This window comes from Rhinatrema bivittatum, chromosome 4 (genome assembly GCF_901001135.1).
Source record: "Rhinatrema bivittatum chromosome 4, aRhiBiv1.1, whole genome shotgun sequence".
NCBI classification, from domain to species: domain Eukaryota; kingdom Metazoa; phylum Chordata; class Amphibia; order Gymnophiona; family Rhinatrematidae; genus Rhinatrema; species Rhinatrema bivittatum.
Genome location: NC_042618.1, coordinates 220,448,241 through 220,471,223, shown reverse-complemented (window position 1 = coordinate 220,471,223; position 22,983 = coordinate 220,448,241). Strand labels below are relative to the sequence as shown.

General features: G+C 46.6%; 1 protein-coding gene across 1 annotated transcript in view; it reads left to right on the top strand.

Moving 5' to 3' along the window:
* Positions 1-22,983, top strand: part of SLC17A8 (solute carrier family 17 member 8) — a 174,352-nt gene that overhangs the window by 75,973 nt on the left and 75,396 nt on the right. The window contains exon 5 of the mRNA XM_029597476.1: positions 19,396-19,510. Within this exon, the coding sequence (XP_029453336.1) occupies positions 19,396-19,510 (115 nt within the window). The remainder of the gene's footprint in view (positions 1-19,395; positions 19,511-22,983) is intronic.

Here is a 22,983-nt window from a genome sequence, read left to right as displayed (position 1 = left end):
CGTGCTCGGCCCAGCCATGTGCGTATCTGCCGGGATTTCTGCGAGCCAGCGTTTTAAAATCGACTTTCAAGTTTCTATGTCTTGTTGATTGCAATAGTCAGAGTAAAACAAAAGCATAAATACACAAAGTATTTAAGATTCACTCACATTCAGTACACAAACCCTAAAATGCACATAGCTACCTTTTAGTTAATTCGGCTTGTCCCTCTTAACAGAAGGTTTTCTATGCCTTTTAATTTTTACTGTTACAGGGAAACAGAGTTTGCTAACAGACTGGCAGTGGCACATAGCTATTTGGTAACAGAGAGCTGGGTTACCTAAGTCACATCACAGTATCGGCTTCCAGATTGACAGCACGTAATTTAAGAGTGTGGTTCTGATTTCACAGTGGCAGCATGCTGTATTGACCAGGAAAGTGAGAAAAACATAAACCTGTAACACAATACTGTGTTAAACCTTTTTTTTTTTTTTTTAAGATGAAAAGGATAGTAGCTTGGTTCACCTTTTCTAGCAGGAATCCCATAGGCATAAACAAATTTCCCAAAGCGGGGTTTACTCTTTTATAAAATGTCTTTCAACTTTGGTTAGGAGACTAAGGGAGCGGTTTATAAAGGAATTCTCTGCAGGAAAACAGGTATTTACCTACAGAGAAGACCCCCCTTTAAAAATTGCCATGGGTCCTTCTCGAGAAACAGAGGTGGACTTCGGCCAGCCGAGATATATACTGTAATTTAATTTTGAAATCCCTGCACAGTTTTTACCCTGCATGCTTTGCATCTGCAACATATATGGGGTAAGCGATCTCTGCAATACTGGCTGGCTGGCATATTTTTCAGGGAAAATTAACTTGAGGACCACAGATATCAAATACTTATGAGTCTGCAAGCTAAGCAGAAGACGCAGAATTATCAGACTAGCGTAACCTGCATAGAGTGGCAGTTACAACTCTAGACAGCACTAGGCAGACTGGATAAACTATTTTGTTTGCCATCATTTATTAGGTTACTATGTAATTATGTATGGACTTTTTGGAAAATTTGCAAGTAATGTGTATGAGTCAAGCAACGTATTGGAGAATTGCAGTTTAATAATCTTTCAGCTTCACTTTACCATTTCTCCCCTATCCCAACCATGATTATAAAAGTAATCCTTTGCTGAATGGTTTCAGCAAATCTCTGCTTGTTTGGGCCAGGATTCATCATTCTTCACAGAATGATGAATCCTGCGAAAATGGGGGATGGGGCGGGCCTGCGAAAGCCCGCAGCCTTCGCACCATGGCGGTGCGCCGGCTGCCGGCTTTTGCACTGAATAGCACCACCGTGAAAGGTGGTGCTATTCGGCGTGCTACTGCCGACGATAATATTACTAACATTATCACCGGCAGTGAAGACACCGCTGACTCCGCCCCTTCCCCACCCAACTCCTCCCCTCCCCCTAATTTGCATGCTATCGCATGCGAAAAGGGCCTTTTCGCGTGCAATAAGCCTTTCATAAATGACCCCTTGCAATCATTAGTGAATCGGCTGGTCTTTATTGTGACATTTAAGTATTTAGCTGGTTGGCCCAACTGTAAAGTACTGAACTTGATATCTTCCTACTTTTAATTTACTAAGCTGCATGAAACAAATGCTTTTATTCAGAACGAAAAAGCTGATGAATGAACCGAATCAGCAGTGCTTCCAAAATTTTTTCATTCACCTTGATTTTCAGAAGTTTGTGTGTGCATTTTATACTTGCGTGCACAAAAAAATACTTCCAGTGTGCATGCAACTATGGAACTACATGCACAAACCTCTGAACATGATAAAACAAAAGGAAACATTAAAAGAGAATGAAATGAAACAAAGACAAATGAAAATCCCCATCAAAAGAAACCAAAAGAATTGAAACAAAAATCTTTGGTCCGTACATCCCTAATGGGAAATATAGCTTACTAGGTCATTTCCATAATTGGAAATGTCTTCTGTACTACAGTTGTCAATTTTTTTTAGCATAAAGTTTAATCTTCCTGCTTTAGAGAATATCCTTACTTCATTGTGTCCTCAATGGAGTTGAGGGGCATGGTGTTAATCCCCCCATATAGCACAGGTTATAAGTCTCAGCCAAAAGACCAAGAAGGGACTGTCCTCAGCTCATAGCTTAGACTCTGCACTAGGATTTTAGGCAAAAGGGCAAGAAGCAAAGACTAGAACTGGGGTGCATGTCGGCAAACTGCATGATGCGTAATTGCAAAAGAAAATAAGTTAGAGTAGGAACTGATACCAGCTAGGGAAGGAACCTGCTCCCCATGCTTTCTACCAAACTCTAAGAAGGAAGCTCTCTTTGCTCACAGATCAGTGGTACAAATTTCCACTGGCCCCAGGCAGACACATCAGTGGAATCAACATAAGAACATAAGAACATAAGAAAATACCATACTGGGTCAGACCAAGGGTCCATCAAGCCCAGCATCCTGTTTCCAACAGTGGCCAATCCAGGCCATAAGAACCTGGCAATTACCCAAAAACTAAGTCTATTCCATGTTACCATTGCTAATGACAGTGGCTATTCTCTAAGTGAACTTAATAGCAGGTAATGGACTTCTCCTCCAAGAACTTATCCAATCCTTTTTTAAACACAGCTATACTAACTGCACTAACCACATCCTCTGGCAACAAATTCCAGAGTTTAATTGTGCGTTGAGTAAAAAAGAACTTTCTCCGATTAGTTTTAAATGTGCCCCATGCTAACTTCATGGAGTGCCCCCTAGTCTTTCTACTATCCGAAAGAGTAAATACCCGATTCACATCTACCCGTTCTAGACCTCTCATGATTTTAAACACCTCTATCATATCCCCCCTCAGTCGTCTCTTCTCCAAGCTGAAAATTCCTAACCTCTTTAGTCTTTCCTCATAGGGGAGCTGTTCCATTCCCCTTATCATTTTGGTAGCCCTTCTCTGTACCTTCTCCATCGCAATTATATCTTTTTTGAGATGCGGCGACCAGAATTGTACACAGTATTCAAGGTGCGGTCTCACCATGGAGCGATACAGAGGCATTATGACATTTTCCGTTTTATTCACCATTCCCTTTCTAATAATTCCCAATATTCTGTTTGCTTTTTTGACTGCCGCAGCACACTGTACCGACGATTTCAATACCTAGATCTCTTTCTTGGGTTGTAGCATCTAATATGGAACCCAACATTATGTATTTATAGCATGGGTTATTTTTCCCTATATGCATCACCTTGCACTTATCCACATTAAATTTCATCTGCCATTTGGATGCCCAATTTTCCAGTCTCACAAGGTCTTCCTGCAATTTATCACAATCTGCTTGTGATTTAACTACTCTGAACAATTTTGTGTCATCTGCAAATTTGATTATCTCACTCGTCGTATTTCTTTCCAGATCATTTATAAATATATTGAAAAGTAAGGGTCCCAATACAGATCCCTGAGGCACTCCAACTTTTCCTTCCACCTGTACACTTAATAATAAAAGTTCTTATCAGGAACTAGCAAGGATTCTTTTCATACTTACAAACACAGTGTTGCATCCGTCAGTCTCATACGGCTTCGACCTTTGTGCCTTACCTTTCTCTCTGCTCTCCCCGCCAGCCTTGGGAAGATGGCTACTGCCGCATCTGCATGCCGCTCTCTCCGGCGTCCCAGAACGGCTATGGCAAAGCCTCACACCATGTTTCTCCTAAGGGCCTCCTAGGGTGCGCTCACGCACGCCACGCACGCCACCCACGTCTTTATCCACGTCATGGCGGGAACCTCGGGGCATCCCCCTCGAGTGACGTCATGCCATCCGGGTATTTAGCCTGCCCTTGTTTGCTAGCTCATTGAGTTAGCAAGGATCGTGAATGGATGGAAAGCCTCCAGTCTGAGTTAGTCTGCCGCTGGAAGCTTTCTCTGCCCTTCAGGGTATTTCTCTAACCTGGGTACTCGCTCCTTGAGGGCCTGCTCTCCCTGGCTCGGTGCCTGTATTCAACTACTTCTGCCTGCTGGGATCTCCAACTATATAGCTACCAACTTAGGCCTGGATTTATCAAAATGCGGTAAGTACCGCATGCGATAGCAAAAGGGGTGTGTTTTATGCTAATATAGTATTTTGTGATAATTACCTGTGTGAAGAGCTGAGTTAGTGCACATTGTGATACCATTTCATATTCTGCAATAAGTGCCAAACCTGATGTATTTCCTGCATTCAACCACTGGGGGATGATCCCAGGGGGGGGGGGAGAGAGAGAGAGAGAGAGAGAGAGAGAGAGAGAGAGAGAGAGAGAGAGAGAGAGAGAGAGAGAGAGAGAGAGAGAGCACCTGGCCATAATAGCATGTCCCATAGGTATTTGTATCCCTAGGATAGGCCCACCTAGTAACTCGAGGTGGGGATTAGATAAGAGTGTAGGGGGTTAGGGGCCACTTTCACATTGTACATGAGACGTACGAACAGAACAGTGGTCTCTTGTGAAGATTAGCTGGCCTTCGGAGTGAGGAAAACTCACTCCAAGATGAGATTTGGGCAAGGGTCTCTCAACCTAGCTTGATGGACTCTCTACCTGGGTAACATCAAGCTAGGTTGAGAGACCCTTGCCCAAATCTCATCTTGGAGTGAGTTTCCTCACTCCGAAGGCCAGCAAATCTTCACAAGAGACCACTGTTCTGTTCATACGTCTCATGTAGAATGTGAAAGCGGCCCCTAACCCCCTACACTCTTACCTAATCCCCACCTCGAGTTACTAGGTGGGCCTATCCTAGGGATACAAATACCTATGGGACATGCTATTATGGCCAGGTGCTCTCTCTCTCTCTCTCTCTCTCTCTCTCTCTCTCTCTCTCTCTCTCTCTCTCTCTCTCTCTCTCTCTCTCTCTCTCTCTCTCTCTCTCTCTCTCTCTCTCTCATATGGTGATAAACCCTTTCCACATGGTCACAGCCGGCCTATCGCATGTGAAAACAGGGCTTTTCGCATGCGATAAGCCCTTAACACATGTGAAAACGCCTTATTGTTCAAGCCCAGTGGGAACAGCAGCAGTGCTAAAAGAAGCTGTGGCACCCGCGTCTGGCCTTTTCTTCTTCCCGCGCCTGCCCCCCTCCCCCCATGACCCAGAACAGGAAGTGATACGCAGTGCGCGGGAAGGAGAAAGAGCCATGCCGCGTGATAAAGTAGCAGTGGCGGCTGCAGCATTGGCCCCCGAGCAATTGAAGAGCCGGTAATCGAGAAAGGAGACAGCAGCATGAGCCTCCCGCGGCCGATGGGATTCTTCTTTCTTGGCCTGCGGGGGCTGGAGGAGGAGGCTGCTGCAGCTACCATTTGTGCTCGGGGAGGGCCGGGGGGGGGGGGGGAGAGGAAGTGAGTGAGAGAAAGAGAGAAAAGCAGCCAGCCTGTGTGTAAGTGAGAGAATATATGTATGATTGAGAGCCTGTGTGTAAGTGAGAGAATGTATTTGATTGAGAGCATGTGTATGATTGAGAGAAACTGGTGTGAGAAGCCTGTGCATGTGAAGAGTGAGCATGGGAGTGAGAAACTTGGGTGTGTGTGAGACACAGCATGGGAGTGAGAAGCCTATATATCTGAAAGAGAACATGGGAGTGGGAAGCCTGTGTGTGTGTATATGCATGAGAGAGATCAGGTGACTGGTGTGTGTTTGTGTGTGTGTGAGAGAGAAAGAAAGTGATTATTTATTTATTTATTTATTTGGATTCTTTTATATACCGAAGTATAGCGTTTGCCTTCACTCCGGTTTACAGGATAACAACCTAATACATACAAATATCTTAGAACTGTATTTAACATTAGAACTGTATTTAACATTCAGAACATAGAACCTTATTTAACATATTAAATGATGATTTATATGAGAGATAAAACATAAAAGAGTTAGTATATCAGATTCTTTAAATATCATATGGAACAAAATTAACAACGTAAGTGCTGAGCATGAGAAGTGATTTATAGTTGGGAAGGGTCTGAAAAGGAGCTCGGAGTATGTTGATTGAATCAAGTGAAGTCTTGGGATTGGTTGGATGGGGGAGGAGGGCAAGGTGTGGGGAGTGGTGGGGGAAGGGTGTGTTGTGGGGGGGGGGGAGGGGGAAAAGTGTTAATAGAAAGTATCATCGAGAGAATGGGAGCGTCAAGGTGTAATGGGAATTATGGGAATGAGAATCCTGTGCATGTGGAGAGAACAAACATGGGAGTGAGAGACTGGTGAGTGTGTGTGAGACAGAGAAAGTGATTATGAGAGTGAGAAGCCCATATATGTAATTAGAACATGGGAGTGGGAAGCCTGTGTGTGTGTATGGCATGAGAGAAACTGTTCAGGAAGGTGACTGCTGTGTGTCAAAGACTGTTTGGGTGATGATTGGTGTGTGAGAGATAGAAACTGGTCATGGGGGCATGACTGGTATGGTGTGTGTATGAGAGACATGGGCACTAAGGAAGAGGACCACGAATATAGAGCTTAGCCTCTACTGCTGCTTCTGCTGTGTGCTACAGCCTGCATGGAAGAGGAGTAGGAGAGCTGCTGGAGGGGGTAAGTAAAGGTGGCTTAAGTTTATTTTTCTTGATTGACTGCCATTTTAATTATTTAATATTATGTGATGTGTCTGTTTTTTTTAAATATTTTATTGGTGTTTGGAGAATTTTTAAAAGTTTTTATGAGTTTTTAATTGTTGGATGTTATTCTGTTCATAGCTGTTTTGAGACATTTATTCTGCTTATTAGTATAGTTTTACAATTATTTCTGTGTGGGGATCTATAGCTGCTTGCTAGTTCTGTTTTCCTAATAAGAGGTATATTGGTTTTAAGGGCCTGATTTAATATTTGTAGTGTTGCCTTTTCATAGATAGGGTTGTTACTGGTTGAGTGCATTCCATAATACAGGTGTAACTGTGTGCGGATTAGTTTATGTGCAGTACTACAGATCCTGGGTGTATGTTAGGTCGGTTCTGTGTCTGTTATCGAGATGAGATATTTTACTAGCATGTAAGCATTTTATCAGTCTTATTTGTTGTGTTTTCTCAAGAGGACATGCATTGGTGGTAAACTGCTGTCTTTTCATAAGTAGGGCTATTGAGCCTGGAAGTAGAAGGAGTTTGAGTTTCTGTTACTGAGATGACACCAGAACCAGAATATATTTTTTGTAGGGTGAGTTGTATGGGGAATGTCATAATTCTGCTTTACATCCATTATTGTGGGTCAGGGGGGTTCCCGTGGATGCAAACTGTACTTTTACATCTAGCCCCGTGACGATCATGGGTCAGTGTGTCACGCATGTGAGAACCATCTGTCAGGTGTGTCCCGACAGAAAAAAGGTTGAGAACCACTGATCTAACATTCTCAGTCTGTCTCATCTACAGCTCTGCTGCACTGGGAACCTGCATCCGTATCTCCCTATACTATCTCTGTGAGACGGGTCCCCTCTGTCGAGGGTCCCTGGACTGCTACCTCTGGATCACCTCACTACTGCCACCTCTGGTGGTATACATTAGCTGTATAATAACAGATCAATCTCTGTGTTTGTGCGTCCCGAGTCTAGCCTAGTACTGTGGTTCCTCACGGGGCTCCTCCCCGTGGGCGTGGTCATCTCCACAGTACCCAAGAATCCACTTAAACACCTCAAAACCATAACACACAGCTGGATTTAGGCACAGTCAAGTGCCTTTGGCACCAAATTATGAAGGCGCCAAAAAACTGGGACCTCCCCCACTGCTCTGTGATTTCCAGGAGAAAAATCCCTTCCCCATGTCCTCTGCCTAAGGGTACCATAATTTTGTTGTGACCCTGCCCGCGGATCACATCCCACGGACAGGCCCTCCACCTACCGCTGCTGCTGGAGGCCTGTTCCCCGGCCGGTGCCTCCGTGGTGTAGCGCCACTGGCGGGACTCCGCCTCTTCGCGTCCATGTGCTGCAGACATTCATCTTCGAGGCCACGAGCCACCACCGGGATCCTCTCGTCGAGCTGCAGGAAGCTGCTGCTGCTGCTGCTGCTGCCTGCTCCCTCTTCCACGCAGCAGGGACGCCGCTGATGCAGCCTGCCTCCTGGCCTTCTCTAGGCGTGGGCGTGCACCTCTTCAGCGGATTTAAAGGGCCAGAGGCGGGAAAAGCCCCGCGGCCCCAACCAATGACATCATCAGTCTTTGCCTGGTTCAGCCCTATAAAAGGGCTCTGGTTCATTCCTTCAGTGCCTTTGGATCTGGTCTTCACAGTGGTCTGTGGTCTTCCTTCTGGTCCAGGTCCTCTGTGGGTCTTCCAGTGTCTTGATGGCTCTTTGTTCCTTGTCTTTGATGTTCCTGGCCTCCTTCGTCCTGATGTTCCTGGTCTTGTTTCTCATTCGAGCTCCTTCGTTCCGATGTTCCTGGCCTCCTTCGTCCTGATGTTCCTGGTCTTGTTTCTCATTGGAGCTCCTTCGTCGTTTGTTCCTTGTTCCTGATTTATTTATTTACTGGTTTTCTATACCAACGTTTAAAATTAATTATCACATCGATGTACAAATTAACTATAAATGCCCCTTTAAAAGCATTTAAAAAACATTCAATTAAAAGAAATACTATTCAATTATAAATACCATAAAAGCATTTAAAACAGCAATAAAAGATACATTTGTTAAAAAAATAACTAAAAATAAAATAAAATAACATTTCATAAATCTTAAAACCTAAAAGAAACTAAAATTAACTGTCTGGTGCTCCTGATGCTCTGTGTCCATATGTCCTGATGTACCGATGTCCTGATGTTCCGGAGGTCCCGGAATCCAGATGTCTCCGATGTTCCTGTCCTGATTCTGTCATCCTCATATCCAGCTCTTTGTCCAGCTTCCAGGTTCCTTTGTTCACCTTTCCTGGCATGCCACCGTCATGGTCCATGACCAGCCCATGGGGGGGCTGTGTAGGGCACCTCGTGGCACAAGGCCTACCTTCTCATCTGTAGTGCAAGCCTCTGGAAGGCTCCTGTTTTTAATGCCAAGCTTCTGAATCATGAGTCTAGAATCCTGTCCCAGTCTTCAGAGTTCCTTGTGCCTGCTTCCGTCCATGCCCAAGGACTCTGCCAAAACCTGCTCCACTTCAGCGTGGTCCACAGCCAGCCACAGGCGGCTGTGTAGGGTGCACCCTGGTGCAGGCCTCTCCTGAATCTTTGTCGTGTCCTGGCTTCAAGTTCCACTGCTTCGTCTGGAGTCTGCTTCGCCTTCGGCATGGTCTGTGACCAGCCATGTGCGGCTGTGTAGGGCACACTGTGATGCAGCACTCACTCAGTACTTTCTCTTGAATCCTGAATCCTTGCCTGAGACCTCCAAGTATCCTGAAACCTTGTCCGAGTCTTCCAAGTAACCTGAAATCATGTCTGAGTCTTCCGAATATCCTGAAACCATGTCTGAGTCCTCTGAGTATCTTGAGTCTACGTCTGAGTCCTCCAAGTATCCTGAGTCTTCGTCTGAGTCCTCCAAGTATCCTGAGTCTTCGTCTGAGTCTTCTAGTTCTTGTCTCACCTTGTTCCTGCCCTCAGCCTCCGTCTGGCCTCATGCACTTGTCGTTCCCAAGCGGTGGGTCCGGAAGGGCTATTGAGTGGCCGGAGGGCTACTCTCGAGACCAGCATTGCATTGCTGGGTCTCCTTGATGCATGTAGGTCCAGTGGAGGGCTGAGCTTGCCTTGCTCCTGTTCCAGACGTTCCTTGCCTTGTCTTCAGTCCAGTTTTGTTCCTGCTCCGCCCATGCCTATACTCACTCACCTCTCATGATGTGTTTAGGGGCTCCTCTCTGAGCCACGCCATGATCCAAGGGTTCACAAGCTCCCTTGAGATAGCAACCACACCTCCGCGCTTGCAACAATTTTAAATCTAGCCCTGCTTACAACAAGGGCTCATCCATTAAATTTGGAAGGGTAGGGAATACTGTTGAAGGGAAAAGAGTTCTTCATATTGAAAAGGATAAGGTATTGGATATACTATTGACCTGAGACAGATCTAACCATTTCAATTAATGTTTTTAAGTTAGCATAGATGAGTTTGTATGAGTGATTGTTACTGGTCATTATTTCTAATAGGCTTTAATCCAGTCTATTTGCTTTAGTCATCTTAAATTTTTATCAGGAAGGCCTTGTTTTAATGTTTTATGTGCTAATACAAAGAGCATATATTTTGCATTAGTTCTTGCCTTCTTCACCACATCCCAAGTACTGTAGTTTATAGAATGCTGAATTTTATGGAGTGATGTCGATTTTCAAGCAAACTACAAAGCACTTATGTAATTATGAAAACTGGTTACAAATTTGCTTTATTCAGCTTTGAACTTGATTGATTCATATAACCAGACATTTGGTGTCCCTCCAGTGATTGTTCTTCATTGAATTCCGGCTTGCTGATGGACAGCATTAGCATTTGACTGTGCATGAAATAGCTCTTCAAGAAACCAATGCATCATGATTTTAGAAACCACAACATTTACTTCCTACAACCACTAATTGCACTAAAGGGAAAACAGTATAGCAAAGTGTTGTCTGAATGAAACAAAATCATTTCTGTTTTACTGACTTTTTAGCTATGCCTCAAATATTTATGTTTTCTTTGTAAATGTAATGAAATGGTCTCTCTTTCTTCATGAATCTGCAATTCAGATTTTCTGAGAATGCTTTTGCTCTTCCAATATTACAACTTGCTTTTCTATCATAAGGACTGCTTTGAATACTAGTTACAATAGAGCTGGTTTGTCAAATATTTTTTCTCATTCTGTCAGAAAAATCTGCGATAAGTTAGGTGCATGGTTTCTCATAGAGATGTGAATCGTGTCCTCGATCGTCTTAACGATCGATTTCGGCTGGGAGGAGGAGGGAATCGTATTGTTGCCGTTTGGGTGTTTAAAGTATCGTGAAAATCGTGAAAATCGTGAGCCGGCACACTAAAACCCTCTAAAACCCACCCCGACCCTTTAAATTAAATCCCTCACCCTCCCGAACCCCCCCCAAATGCCTTAAATTACCTGGGGGTCCAGCGGTGGTCCGGAACGGCAGCGGTCCGGAACGGCCTCCTGCAATTGAATCGTGTTGTCTTCAGCCGGCGCCATTTTTCAAAATGGCGGTGCAAAATGGCGGCGGCCATAGACCAACACGATTCGACTGCAGGAAGTCGTTCCGGACCCCCGCTGGACTTTTGGCAAGTCTTGTGGGGGTCAGGAGGCCCCCCCAAGCTGGCCAAAAGTCCCTGGGGGTCCAGCGGGGGTCCGGAAAATGATCTCCTGCCGCAAATCGTTTTCCGTACGGAAAATGGCGCCGGCAGGAGATCGACTTCAGGAGGTCATTCAGCGGGGGTTCTGGTTCCCCGCTGAACGACCTCCTGCAGTCGATCTCCTGCCGGCGCCATTTTCCGTACGGAAAACGATTTGCGGCAGGAGATCATTTTCCGGACCCCCGCTGGACCCCCAGGGACTTTTGGCCAGCTTGGGGGGGCCTCCTGACCCCCACAAGACTTGCCAAAAGTCCAGCGGGGGTCCGGAACGACCTCCTGCAGTCGAATCGTGTTGGTCTATGGCCGCCTAGTTTCTCATAGTACTTGGAAAGATCTCATTTATCAGGACAGTCAAGTTATTTTTTTTAACAACTTTATCCAGGTATTTTATACTATCAATACAATGTATTTTTCTGCACTTCCAGTCCAATAGACCAGCTGTCAGTAAGGAAAAGCTTTAATTTGAGATGGTCGGCTCTAACTGTGGTGATTCTTGATCATAGTGTTATGATTAGTGTGTATGTGTCCCTTGGCCCGAGGTGCGAGTTGATACAGTCTGTGGGGATGAGCCCCACAGGTCCACACCATCAGGAAGCGAGGTGTTGGAGTGTAGGGAAGCTCTGTGCACAGTTGAGGGGAGAGCCCCAGAGACCAGGAGATGACCCCCGTAGGGTAGCAGTCTGTAGATGGCACTTGGAGAGATTGAAGAGAGAGGGCACCAGGCAGATCACGGGATGATGGGCGCCGAATAGCCAAGCAGGATATTCTCCAGTGGTGCAGCCTGAGGGGTGGAGCCACAGTGCAGTGGACGTAGAGAGAGAAAGTGTAGGCGAACCCCCCGGGGCGGAGAGCCCGAGCCCAAGTCCAGTGGCTCACGTAGACAGGTACCTGGAGATCGGAGGGTAACTGGCTGAGTAATGGAGAAACAGGCCCGTGGAGCGGGACAGCTGTCAATTGTAGAATCACAAGGAGCAAGCCCCGAGGAGCGGGGAAGCTCAGTGTGGTCTTGGAGTAGGTGAGCACGGCCCGAGGAGAGGGAAGGTGCGAACAGTCTTTGAAGGATACGGCGCAACCCCGAGGAGCTGGGAAGACCAGCTGAGAACTCACAAGTCGCTGCAGTAGTTCCCAAGGAGAACCAAGGTAGAGCAGGAAGCTAGATGGAACCCAAGAGGCATGGGGCCAGCCTAAGGAGTGGGGTAGGCCAGGGAATAGGTCCCTGTAGAGTGCACACTGACCTCTGAGGAGCAGGTGCCAGACAGGGTCCACAATACAAGCAAGAGCGGCGTCTCAGGAACAAGACAGGCGTAGGACTCATACGGAACTTGTTGCCAAGTCAGCTTGCTGGGGGCAAAGCAGGAGCTTAAATACCGGAGTCCGATGAAATCATCAACAGGAGACACCCCAGGGGTTCCCGCCGACGTGGCTTCAAAGGCGGGACTTGTGACGCACGCGCCTAGGAGGACCCGACATCGGAGCCGGAAGTAATGGCGTCCATGCCTCCATGAGGAGGCCCGTGGAACGCGGTGATGCAGAGAGGCCCGTGCAGCGAGGAGACCTGGGGAGGGTAGGAAAGCAGAACAAGCTGTGAGTACTCATGGTCACAGCCATCTGCGACCGACAGGCATAACAGTACTCCCCTCTTAAGACCCCTCCCCGGGGGTTTGGGTTTGTGAGGGTGGTCGGCATGGAACTGCTGAAGAAGATCCTTGTCAAGGATGTTAGCCATGGGTTCCCAGCTGTTCTCCTCAGGACCAAATCCCTCCCATGACAGGAGGTATTCCCATCTCTGACCATGCTTTCAGATATCTGAGACTTTGCGAATTTGGTATGTGACAGCCTCTGAAGACACTGGGACAGGATCTGGGGACCCCTTGGAGAATTCGGAGAGAATCAGAGGCTTGAGTAGAGATGTGAAAAGCATTGTGTATTTTAAGTGATGATGGCAGTTGCAACCGATAGGTAACAGGCCCCAGACTATGTACCACTGGAAATGGTCCAATGAATTTAGGAGCAAAACAAGCAGAGGGCAGCTTAAGGCGAAGGAACTTGGTGTTGAGCCGAACTTTATCTCCAGGTTGAAACTTGGGTGCAGCACGGTGATGGGCGTCAAAAGCCTTTTTAGATCTCTGAGCGGCTTTCTCCAGCAGCTGTTGCATATTTTGCCACAGTTGATGTAACTCTTGGACAGTTGCATGTGCTGCTGGGGAGGCGACAGACAGTGGAAGTGGTAGTGGAGGCAAGGGTTGACATCCGTAGACCAGCTTGAAGGGTGATGAACCCGTGGAGGTGGAGACATGAGAATTCAGGGTAAATTCCATGGGCTCTTCGGCCAGTGTTCGGGAGATTCCTGATCTACCCTTGGGAGAAGGCAAGCGTTGAGGGCGCCTGGAAGGAGTTATGGCTTTCGGTGTCATCTGGGCCTCTTGGCGGTGCTCTTGGTGGCGCCGATCTATACGTCCTGCCAGATTGATAAGGGCGTTCAAGGACCTAGGTAGTTCCCGGCTCACGAGTTCATCCTTAATTCTGGGGCTAAGCCCCTGAAGGAAGATGTTTCATAGACAGTTGAGGCCCCAGCCGAGCTCCGAAGAAAGGGTCCGGAAATCTATGGCGAATTTGGCCAATGTCCTTGAACCTTGGCATAGTTGAAGCAGTTTGGGCCCGGTGGAAACCTCCTGAGTGGGATCACCGAAGCTCATCTGGAAGAGCTCCCAGAACTCCCTCAGATTGCTCAGAACAGGATCATCCCATTCCCATAGGGGGGAAGCCCACTCCAGGGCCTTCCCTTCAAGGAGAGAGAGAATAAAGGTGGTCTTGGTAGCGTCATCGGGAAAAAGGGCCGACTGCAGGCAGAAGTGCATGTTGCACTGGTTAATGAAACCTCTGCAGGCCCGGGGTTCCCCTGAGAAGCGTGACGGTGTAGGCAGGTGGATTACTGGACGATCCCCGGAAACCACAGGCGTGGACGGCAGAGTGGGGTTCATGGGCCCCAATGCCTCGAAGCGCTGGTTGAGGCCCTCCAATGCAGAGACAAGGGCATCCAGGGTCTTTTGTTGGTCCATCAGATGCTGGGCCATTCCCGGAACATCTGATGCCTCCGCCGGGTTCATGGATTTGGCAATCTGTTATGCTCAGGCTTGTGAACCCTTGGACTGACGGGAAGATGGTATACCTTAGGAGGTGGGTCTGTAGGTTCTCCCGTCAGGTGGCGAGGCAGAACAGAAGATGCGACCAGCAGACCCTCGGCACAGGAGATTGAGATGGCTGTGGAGGCAGACGAGGAGTCGTGACGTCGAGGAGGCAACTGAGTCTTCGCCACTGGAAGCCCACGGTCCCCCGGGAGGAGCCCGTAGGAACCCGGGCTGCTGGGACTTAGGTGGACCTTTGAGAGGTCAAGGGGTCATGAGATTGGTGCAAGAGCTAACTGGAGCTTCACTCCTGGAAGCCCGCGGTCCCCCCGGGAGAAGCCCATAGAGACCCGGGCCGCTGGGACTTAGGTGGGCCCTTGGAGACGATGGCCCAGAAGAAGTACAAGGTCAAGTGCCAGAGGGTCGTCGCTTACCAGTCCAAGGTCACACACCAAGGGATCGCTGCTTGCCAGTCCGAAGTCACACACCAGGAATCACCGCTTGCCAATCCAAAGTCAGGAACCAGGAATCACTGAGACGAAACAGGAACCAAGAAGCAAGGGTCCGAAACACAAGAAGACTCACCGAAGCAAGCAGACTTGACTAACCGAAGTGTTGCCAAGTCAAGGAATGAGCAGAGAAAGCCTCCTTTTATACTTCCTTTGCTCTGGCTCATTGGAAACAGCTGTAGGTAGTTAAAGGGACCAGGTCCCTTTAACTACCTACAGCTGTTTCCAGGTCCCTTTAAATCTGGTGAGGAGACGCGGCCTCGTGCCTAAGATGGTGGTGGCCATCTTGGATTTCGGCCACGGAGGGGAAGCTGCCTGATGCCATGCAGGAGGAGCAGGGATGGCTCCCAGCCCGGCGGTCAACCGGGAGGCCCGCGCGGGCGCGTGGCAACAATGGGCACCAGACCATAGGATTCTCTCCTGATGCTGCTGCGGCGGGTCGCCGTCGTGGTCAGTTAGGGGGGTGCGACCGCGGTTGTCCGCAGCCGCGGAACACAATAGAATTAAAATAAAATCAAAGATCATCTAAAAATTACTTTACTTGCCCTCCCTACAAAACAACAGAAGACTATAGTTGTTTCAGTTATTACACTCAAGACTCATCTCTACCCTGAATAAGAGATTTCGTGTAAAAATTGGCTAGGAAAACTTTCTTCTTAAAGAAACTGCTTTCCTTTTGTTCTCCCTCTCAGTTCAACTCCCTCTCAGTTCAAACTGTCTGCAAGTCAAGCATTAGTTCATGGTCTTTGGCCCTTTCTCTCTCTCTGGTCACGAGAACAAAGAGGCATATTTTTTTTTTTCTAGATAACTGTGATTAGTTAATAAATCTCATTAGTACTGGATCCCTTTCTGTTCCTGGATACAGGGATGAATTGGTAATGTATCGCTTAGCTAATTCTGAGATAAAGGTCCATTATTCAAAAGTCTAAATTTCAAAATTAAGTCTAATAGGCTCCCAGAGATGAGTTAGTTATAAAAGTGCATCCCCTGAGAAAGTAATGACCTTAGGATGTCATGGATGTTCAGCCAATGGCTCAGTTCAGCCAATGGCACAGTCTTTCAGCCAATAGTTTTTAGTTTATTCTTCTCAGAGTTACATAATAACATAGTAAATGATGGGAAAAGGGGAAAAGCAACCAACAAGGGCCCTGACATTTGCGCAGGCCAATACAGAACGGTGCGCTTGGCCGCGTGCACCGTTTATTTATTTATTTATTTATTTAAAGGCTTTTATATACCAGAGTTCATGCACTAGTGCATACCACCTCGGTTTACACAGAACAAGGAACAGAAAATTACATCAAACAGATTGAACAATTAAACAAATATACAATTACATCCAACGATTGGGTATAAATAACATGGCTAACTTAGTAGGAACTTAGAGTTTGAGGTAAAGGAGAGAAATAGTACCAAGTGGTAACAGAACAATGTTAATAGCTAAATAATAAATATAAATAGTAAATACAAATTCTTATAATAAATACGGGTGCTTACAGATTGCAGTCTTCATGAAAAGTTTACGTCTACAGAATAGGGTTAAGTAAATAAGAACTGGCGGTTATTTCTATAGGAGTGATTTCTATAGGAGTTTAGCCCCCATTTGGCTGTGCATTTTAGATGCGCTATTATTACCCGTTATACTGTAAGGGGTAATAGCACTTGGAAAACTCGTGGCCAACCACCATGAAACTAATAACCTATTAGTTATTACCCCAGAATACTGAAAGTAAAATGTGCAGCCAAGTCACACATTTTACTCTCAGAAATTAACATCTGCCCAAGGGCAGGCGTTAACCATAGAAAGCACCAGGAAAATGTACAGAAAAGCAGAAAAAAACTGCTTTTCTGTACACCCTCAGACTTAATATCATAGCAGTATTAAGTCGGAAGCAACAAAAAAAAAAAAATCTGCTCTACAGTCAGTGGGTTTGAAAACAGATACTCAATTTTGCCTGCGTCCGTTTTCCGAACTGTGACTGTCAGCAGGTTCGATAACTGACACCGGTAAAATTAAGCGTCGGTTGTCGGAACAACTGACAGCCTCCTTATTAGCACAGGCCCTAATTTAAATACAAAATCGAGCGCCCAGGAGAGGTGCCTGGGCACGCGTCAGGAGAGCAGGTGCTCTCCTTGGAGCGCTGGCTCTCCCGCACGTTTTATTGCATCGGCCTGACGGTTTGGGGGACAAATAAACATGGGGGTAAGTTGCTGATGCGGCTTTTACTACCCCTTAATCATGCTGAGGTAGATTTTAAAAACATACGCGCACGCGTACTTTTGTTCGTGCACCAGGCGCGAGCAAAAGTACGCTGGATTTTATAAGATACGCGCGTAGCCACGCGTATCTTATAAAATCCGTGGTCGGCGCGCGCAAGGGGGGTGCACATTTGTGCAACTTGCGCGCGCTGAGCCCTGCGCGCGCTGCCCATTCCCTCCCCTTCCCCTACCTAAACCCCCCCCCCCCGGCCCTCTCTAGACCCGTGGTAAAGAATGCTTGTTGTTGTTTCTTGGGGAGGGAAGAGAGAACATGTGGTGTGTTGCTGTACCTGCCCTTCCCCTCCCCCCCCTGCTCTTCCCCTTCCCCCTGCTAATCTTGAGAAATCTCAGGGTAAGCAGAACTTAAATGTTCCCAGGTATGAGTATTACTATGTCACTATGTATCATGTGTGTCCCCCCCCCCCCCCCCCCGGTCCCTTCTCTCCTCCGGGGGATACATATTTAGGTCCTTCAGTCTCATCTCATATGGCTTTTGATGCAGACCTCACACCATTTTGGTCACCTTTCTCTGGACTGCTTACATGCTTTCTCTATCCTGTTTGAGATACGGTCTCTAGAACTGTAAACAGTACTTCAGAAGAGGCCTCACCAAGGACCTGCACAGGGACCTTATCACCTCCATTTTCCTGCTGGTTATTTCTGTTTCGAAGCAGCCCAGGGCTTCGCAAACTGTGTGTCAGGACCCCAAATAGGGTCAAAAAACCTTCAACTGGGGTCACAAGTGCCTTAACTGGAATCAGCTTTAGTAGTAGAAGTCAACAGGGGAACTGTGAGCCAGAATACAATCTCAGGCCCTGCAGTAGCCCTGCCCTTGCATGAGTTTATGTGGTAACAGGAAGCCCTGCATAAAAGGGGGTTTAGGGCTATTTGCAGGGTCCAGGAACTTGCACTGGGTCACAAGCCCCGCGCTGACTTTCATTACTAAAGGTGCTGCTGCTTGCAGATCACCGTCATTGCTTGAGGAGGAGGAGGGGGGAGTTCTGACTCTGCATGGGGCCAGTGGAGATTGCAACTGTTCCTCTCTCCTCACTCATCACTGAACTTACCCAGGAGAAAAATGTTGTCCTTGTCATTGACCTTTCCTCTCTTCTCGTCATTGTCATCCACCTTTGGCCTGGGGTCCAAATGTTGTCACTGACCCTGGCCAGAGAGATGTTTGGAAAAGGGGTTGTGGGAAGGAAGGGATCAGATGCAGGAGATGTTTGAGGTTTGGATCAGCTGAAGAGGGAAATAACAGAAGATCAACTGAGGGATGTAAGAGTAGCTGGGTGTAAGAGGCGATCAGTTGGGGGAGGGATATGTGAGTGAGGATGGAGGATGAGAGTGAGGCGGGGATGGGATGACAGGGAGGGAATGACAGAGGATCAGTTGGCTTTTAAAAGAAAGGCTAAGGATGAGAAAAGATCAACTGTGGGAATGTGAAAAAGGTTGTAGGGGATAAGAGAGAGTGGATGGGCTGGGTAGGTGAGAGCATCTGGGAGATGTAAGAAGGGATCAACTGAAGGAACAGAAATTGAGAAGGGGCCCACTAGAGGGGAGGATGTCCTTTGAAAGGGTGGAGGTTGAGAGAGAAGACTGACTAGAGAGGGTGGAGGTTCAGGAGAGAGGATCAACTGGAGTGCAGTAAGGGAGAGAGTGGAGTGATTGTTGGAGGGGGACTGCATCCCTACTAATTTGTTTTGGTCATCTGGAGTTGTGTGAATTTTCAAGTGCTAAAATTGGATCACATTGGATAAAAGTTTGGGAAGCTCTGCTTTAGCCTTAGCCAATTTCTTGACACATTGCTTTGCCACCTTCAGACTCCAAACGACTCTTTCCTCCTCTCCCATGGAATTTCCAAGGGAAAGGGGGGGGGGGGGACCCCTGAATTTCTATCGTTACCATGGCTGCCTTTTTATCCCCACCTACTATGTAGCATGTACTTTCCAATTAGGGGAATAAGTTACAAGACCCTTTTTCATATCTTAACTAGGTGGGATATAAATTGATTAAATTAATTAATGAATTAAATCTGAGCTAGACAGAGGAAGAAACAATGTAAACTAATAAATGCTCGTAAGTCACTGACTTGCAAACAGATTTATGAATTGCAGGAAATCAGTTTTGATATGTGCTAAAAAGTAAATACAGTATTTTTCTTTAGAGCAGATAGTCGTGATACTTTTGATTTCATCTTCTAAAAGTCTAGTATTTTTTGTTTTTCTAAATTCTGTACAATTGCATTTGAAATCTTGCTCAGTTCTATAATTGACTAATAGTGTGCTGTCTTCCTACAGGGTATTTGGAGCAGCTATTTTCTTAACATCAACTCTTAACATGCTGATTCCATCTGCTGCACGGGTGCATTATGGATGTGTTATGTTTGTAAGAATTCTACAGGGTCTTGTAGAGGTAAGCATTTTGGTTTACTAACAGATTTTATCTACTGAATATTAAACAGACATCTATCATTTGTTAGATTCTGTATAATACCACCTACGTTTGTGACTACATTATAGGCCCATTTGAAACCTTTTCTAATCTAAGTATCCTGAATTTAGAAGGACTTTATTTGACTCTTATAATAAGGGTTTTAAATTCTGTTGGTGTATTGGTCACTTTGATCCTGAACAGAAATTATCCTAGCAATAGGAAAGCTGCTAGTTTAGGGGTGAGAAATTGCATTACCTAAGGGCATAAAACCTGCATAGTTTTCAGGCTATCCCTAATGAAAATGCTTGCAATAAGTCTGCATATAGTTGCAGTAGTTCATGTGAATCTATCTCATGCTTATTCATTAGGGATATCCTGAAAGCCAGATTGGTTTGTAGACCTGGATGACTGCAGTTTGGTTCTCCTGTGCTAGCAGCTTTGGTTTTCAGTTATCCCAGAATTTTAGCAAGGGGGGAAAATTCTTAGTGGGAGAGGGTGGGTGGGATTTTCTCCTGGTTTACAGCAGGAGTGGGTACAACTTTTTTTTTTTTACATAGGGCCACATTAATGGCTCTTGCATGCACCAAAAGCTGGGGGAGGGGTTTCTCTTTGGAGCTCTGGTTGAGCAAGAGGGGGAGGGGGTCCCCCTTGGAGCACTATTAGCCAGAACACTATACTGAGTAGCAATGAAGCCGCAGAGGGACTTTATTTCTTTGTTTTTCTTCTTTCAACAAGCACTGCAGGCTACACAGTAAAAACTGGAAGCTTGGCAAGGCTTGTTAAAAAAAAGAAAAAAAGTCCCTCTGCAGCTTCACTTCTGGTCAGTTTATTTTTATAATGTAGTGCTCCTTCAATTGTGCTCCTTGGGGGACTCAAAAGTAATGATAATAATCTGTATCCTGCAAAACCTCTCCCCAACCAAGACTTGCAGAGGCAATGGCAGTCTGAGGTGGGAAACAGGAGACAGCAGGGGAACGGGCCTTTAGGGGGTCATTTTTTAAGCCTATTGCACGCGAAAAGTCCCTTTTCGCGTGCAATAGCTTGCCGGGGGCAGAGTTGGGACGGCGAGGAGGCAGACGTGGCAGTATCTTCGCTGGTGGCGATAAGGTAAGTTACGTTATCGTCGCCAGTAGTGCGCCCAATAGCACCACCTTTCATGGTGGTGCTATTGGGTGCGAAAGCTGGCAGCGATAACACCGCGATGGTGTGATCGCTGCTGGTTTTCGCAGGCTTGCCCCCTCCTTCGCCCCCCCGCCCCCCGTTACCGCTGGATTCACCATTCTCTGCAAGAATGGAAAATCCAGGCTTTAGTTTGCTGGCTGTCAATGCAAAAATTCCAATACCGGGGTCATATGGTCTTGAAGATTTGTCCCGGTAAGAATATGGGCAGCTACATTTTGTACAATTTGCAAAGCTCTGATAGTAGTGTTGTGGGGAGCCCAATGTAGACCGAACCATAATGCCTCCAAAGTCTGAAGCCTAGTATGAAAATCTGTAGGTGAAAAATAGGTGTTAGGTACTAAAGGTTTCGTTGACCCTTGGGTCGAGGTGGGGTTGATGCTACCTGAGGGGTTGGGCCCCACAGGTCCCCACCATTGGTAGGCAGAGCTGGCTGATTGACAGAGGCTGGCTGGAGCTTTGCCCCTACCCGCCCTCGTTCCCTGCAGGTTGAGCCCTTGGGTACCGGGGCTGGCTGGACTTAGGTGGGCCTCTGTCCGAAGTCTTCAGAGGAACGACGAGAGGGTCAGCTAGGAGCCAGCAGCGTGGTCAGATGAAGCAGTGGTCGGAGACATGAAACAATCTGTAGCGTGGTCAGGCGTAGCAGTGGTCGGAGGCAGGAGACAATCTGTAGTATGATCAGGCATAGCAATGGTCGAAGAAGAGAGTCAGGAATACAGCCAAACCACGGGAAGCCACTAACACACCAAGAGTGAGGATCAGATGCCAAGGCGAGTCCTGACAGTCAGGTCTCGCTTAATATTCCCCTGAGGCAGTGGCATCACGGAGGAGGACCGACAGCCATAGCATGTTGCGGGCCCTTTAGAAAGTGGAGAGAGGCACATGCCTGGGGGGCCTAGTGCAAGGAGCCGGCGGCGTCGGCGTCTCCGCTGCGAGCAGAAGTTTTCCAGCAGCAGGCAGAGCTGCAGAGGGAAGGACAGTGCTGGGGACACTCCTCCTGCCCTGCTGCGGAGCTGAGGAATGTCCCTGGCAGGATGGCGAGGAAGGTGAGAAAGGCCGGTAGCTTCTGTATTAAATTTAGTTTATAAAAAGAATTTTTAACAATATTTTTCATTGGAAATGAAACGATAAATCTGTTTCATAATGTCTAATTGACAAGCAATTTGAATTGTGCATCCCTCATGTAAACCTTCGATAGGAAAATGAGATCTAGGAAATCTGCTAAGAATAATGGCTTTGGTCTTATTAGTACGTAAAGCCAATTTGTTTGACAACATCGACTTCTCAATTTCTGCAAAACAATGTGACGCTAACTGTAATGTTTTCAGGACTGTGGGATGACCAAGCAACTTTCTTAGGCTGGAGGCAGAAACCATGCTGACTCCAGCCTTGCCTTAACAGATTAAAGCTTTATTTACACTTCTCAGCATACAATCACAGTAGAGTACCTACCTTCAGCAGTAGTACTACTCACACCTTTAGTTAAGACAGCAGTGTAAGTAGGAGCTGTCTTCTCTTATACCCAGATTGCTTCCCTCCAGGAGCTGCCTTTTCTTGGAGATGCAGGGGCTTCCTGATCCCAGCAGGGCTTTGCCTCATAATCTGCCCAGCTGGGTCTCACCCCCAGAGCTCTTCCTGCCCATCAGGGTTCTGCCCACCGAGCTTTCTCCCTCTGTAGCGATTTAAGGTGGATCAGGCATTTAACATGGTCCCACACAGGTCAAGGATGGGTAGCAAGGCTACTCCTTCACAAGGACAAATAGTTGAATGTCGTCAGCATATATATATACGACATTCAACAGCAAAGTTGGCTAAGATCTTACAAACAGGTGCTAGGTAAATATTAAGTAGTGTAGCAGTTAATGCCATTCGGAAATCTGAGTGCCTTGGTAAATTTGAAATTTCCCACCCTCCAATAAGGAAGTAAACCAGGATAGAACAGTACCTGATACCCCAAGACCAACCAGATGTGCTAGCGAGATTCAATAGTTTAAGGTATCAAATGCTAAAGAGATGTCATGCATAATTAAAATATACTCAGTACCTTGATCAAATCTTCTTCAAATAACATCAAGAGGCAAAAGCTACAATGCTTCCATGCTGTGAAATGTCTGAAACCTAAACTGATAATAATCCAAGAGAGCACGATCATCAAGATATTTAGTTAATTGTTTCAATACAGCGGTTTCAATACACTTAGTCAAAAAGGACAGTGAAGAACTAGATCTACAATTAGCAATATTATGGGGATTAAGTGATGATTTCTTTAATAC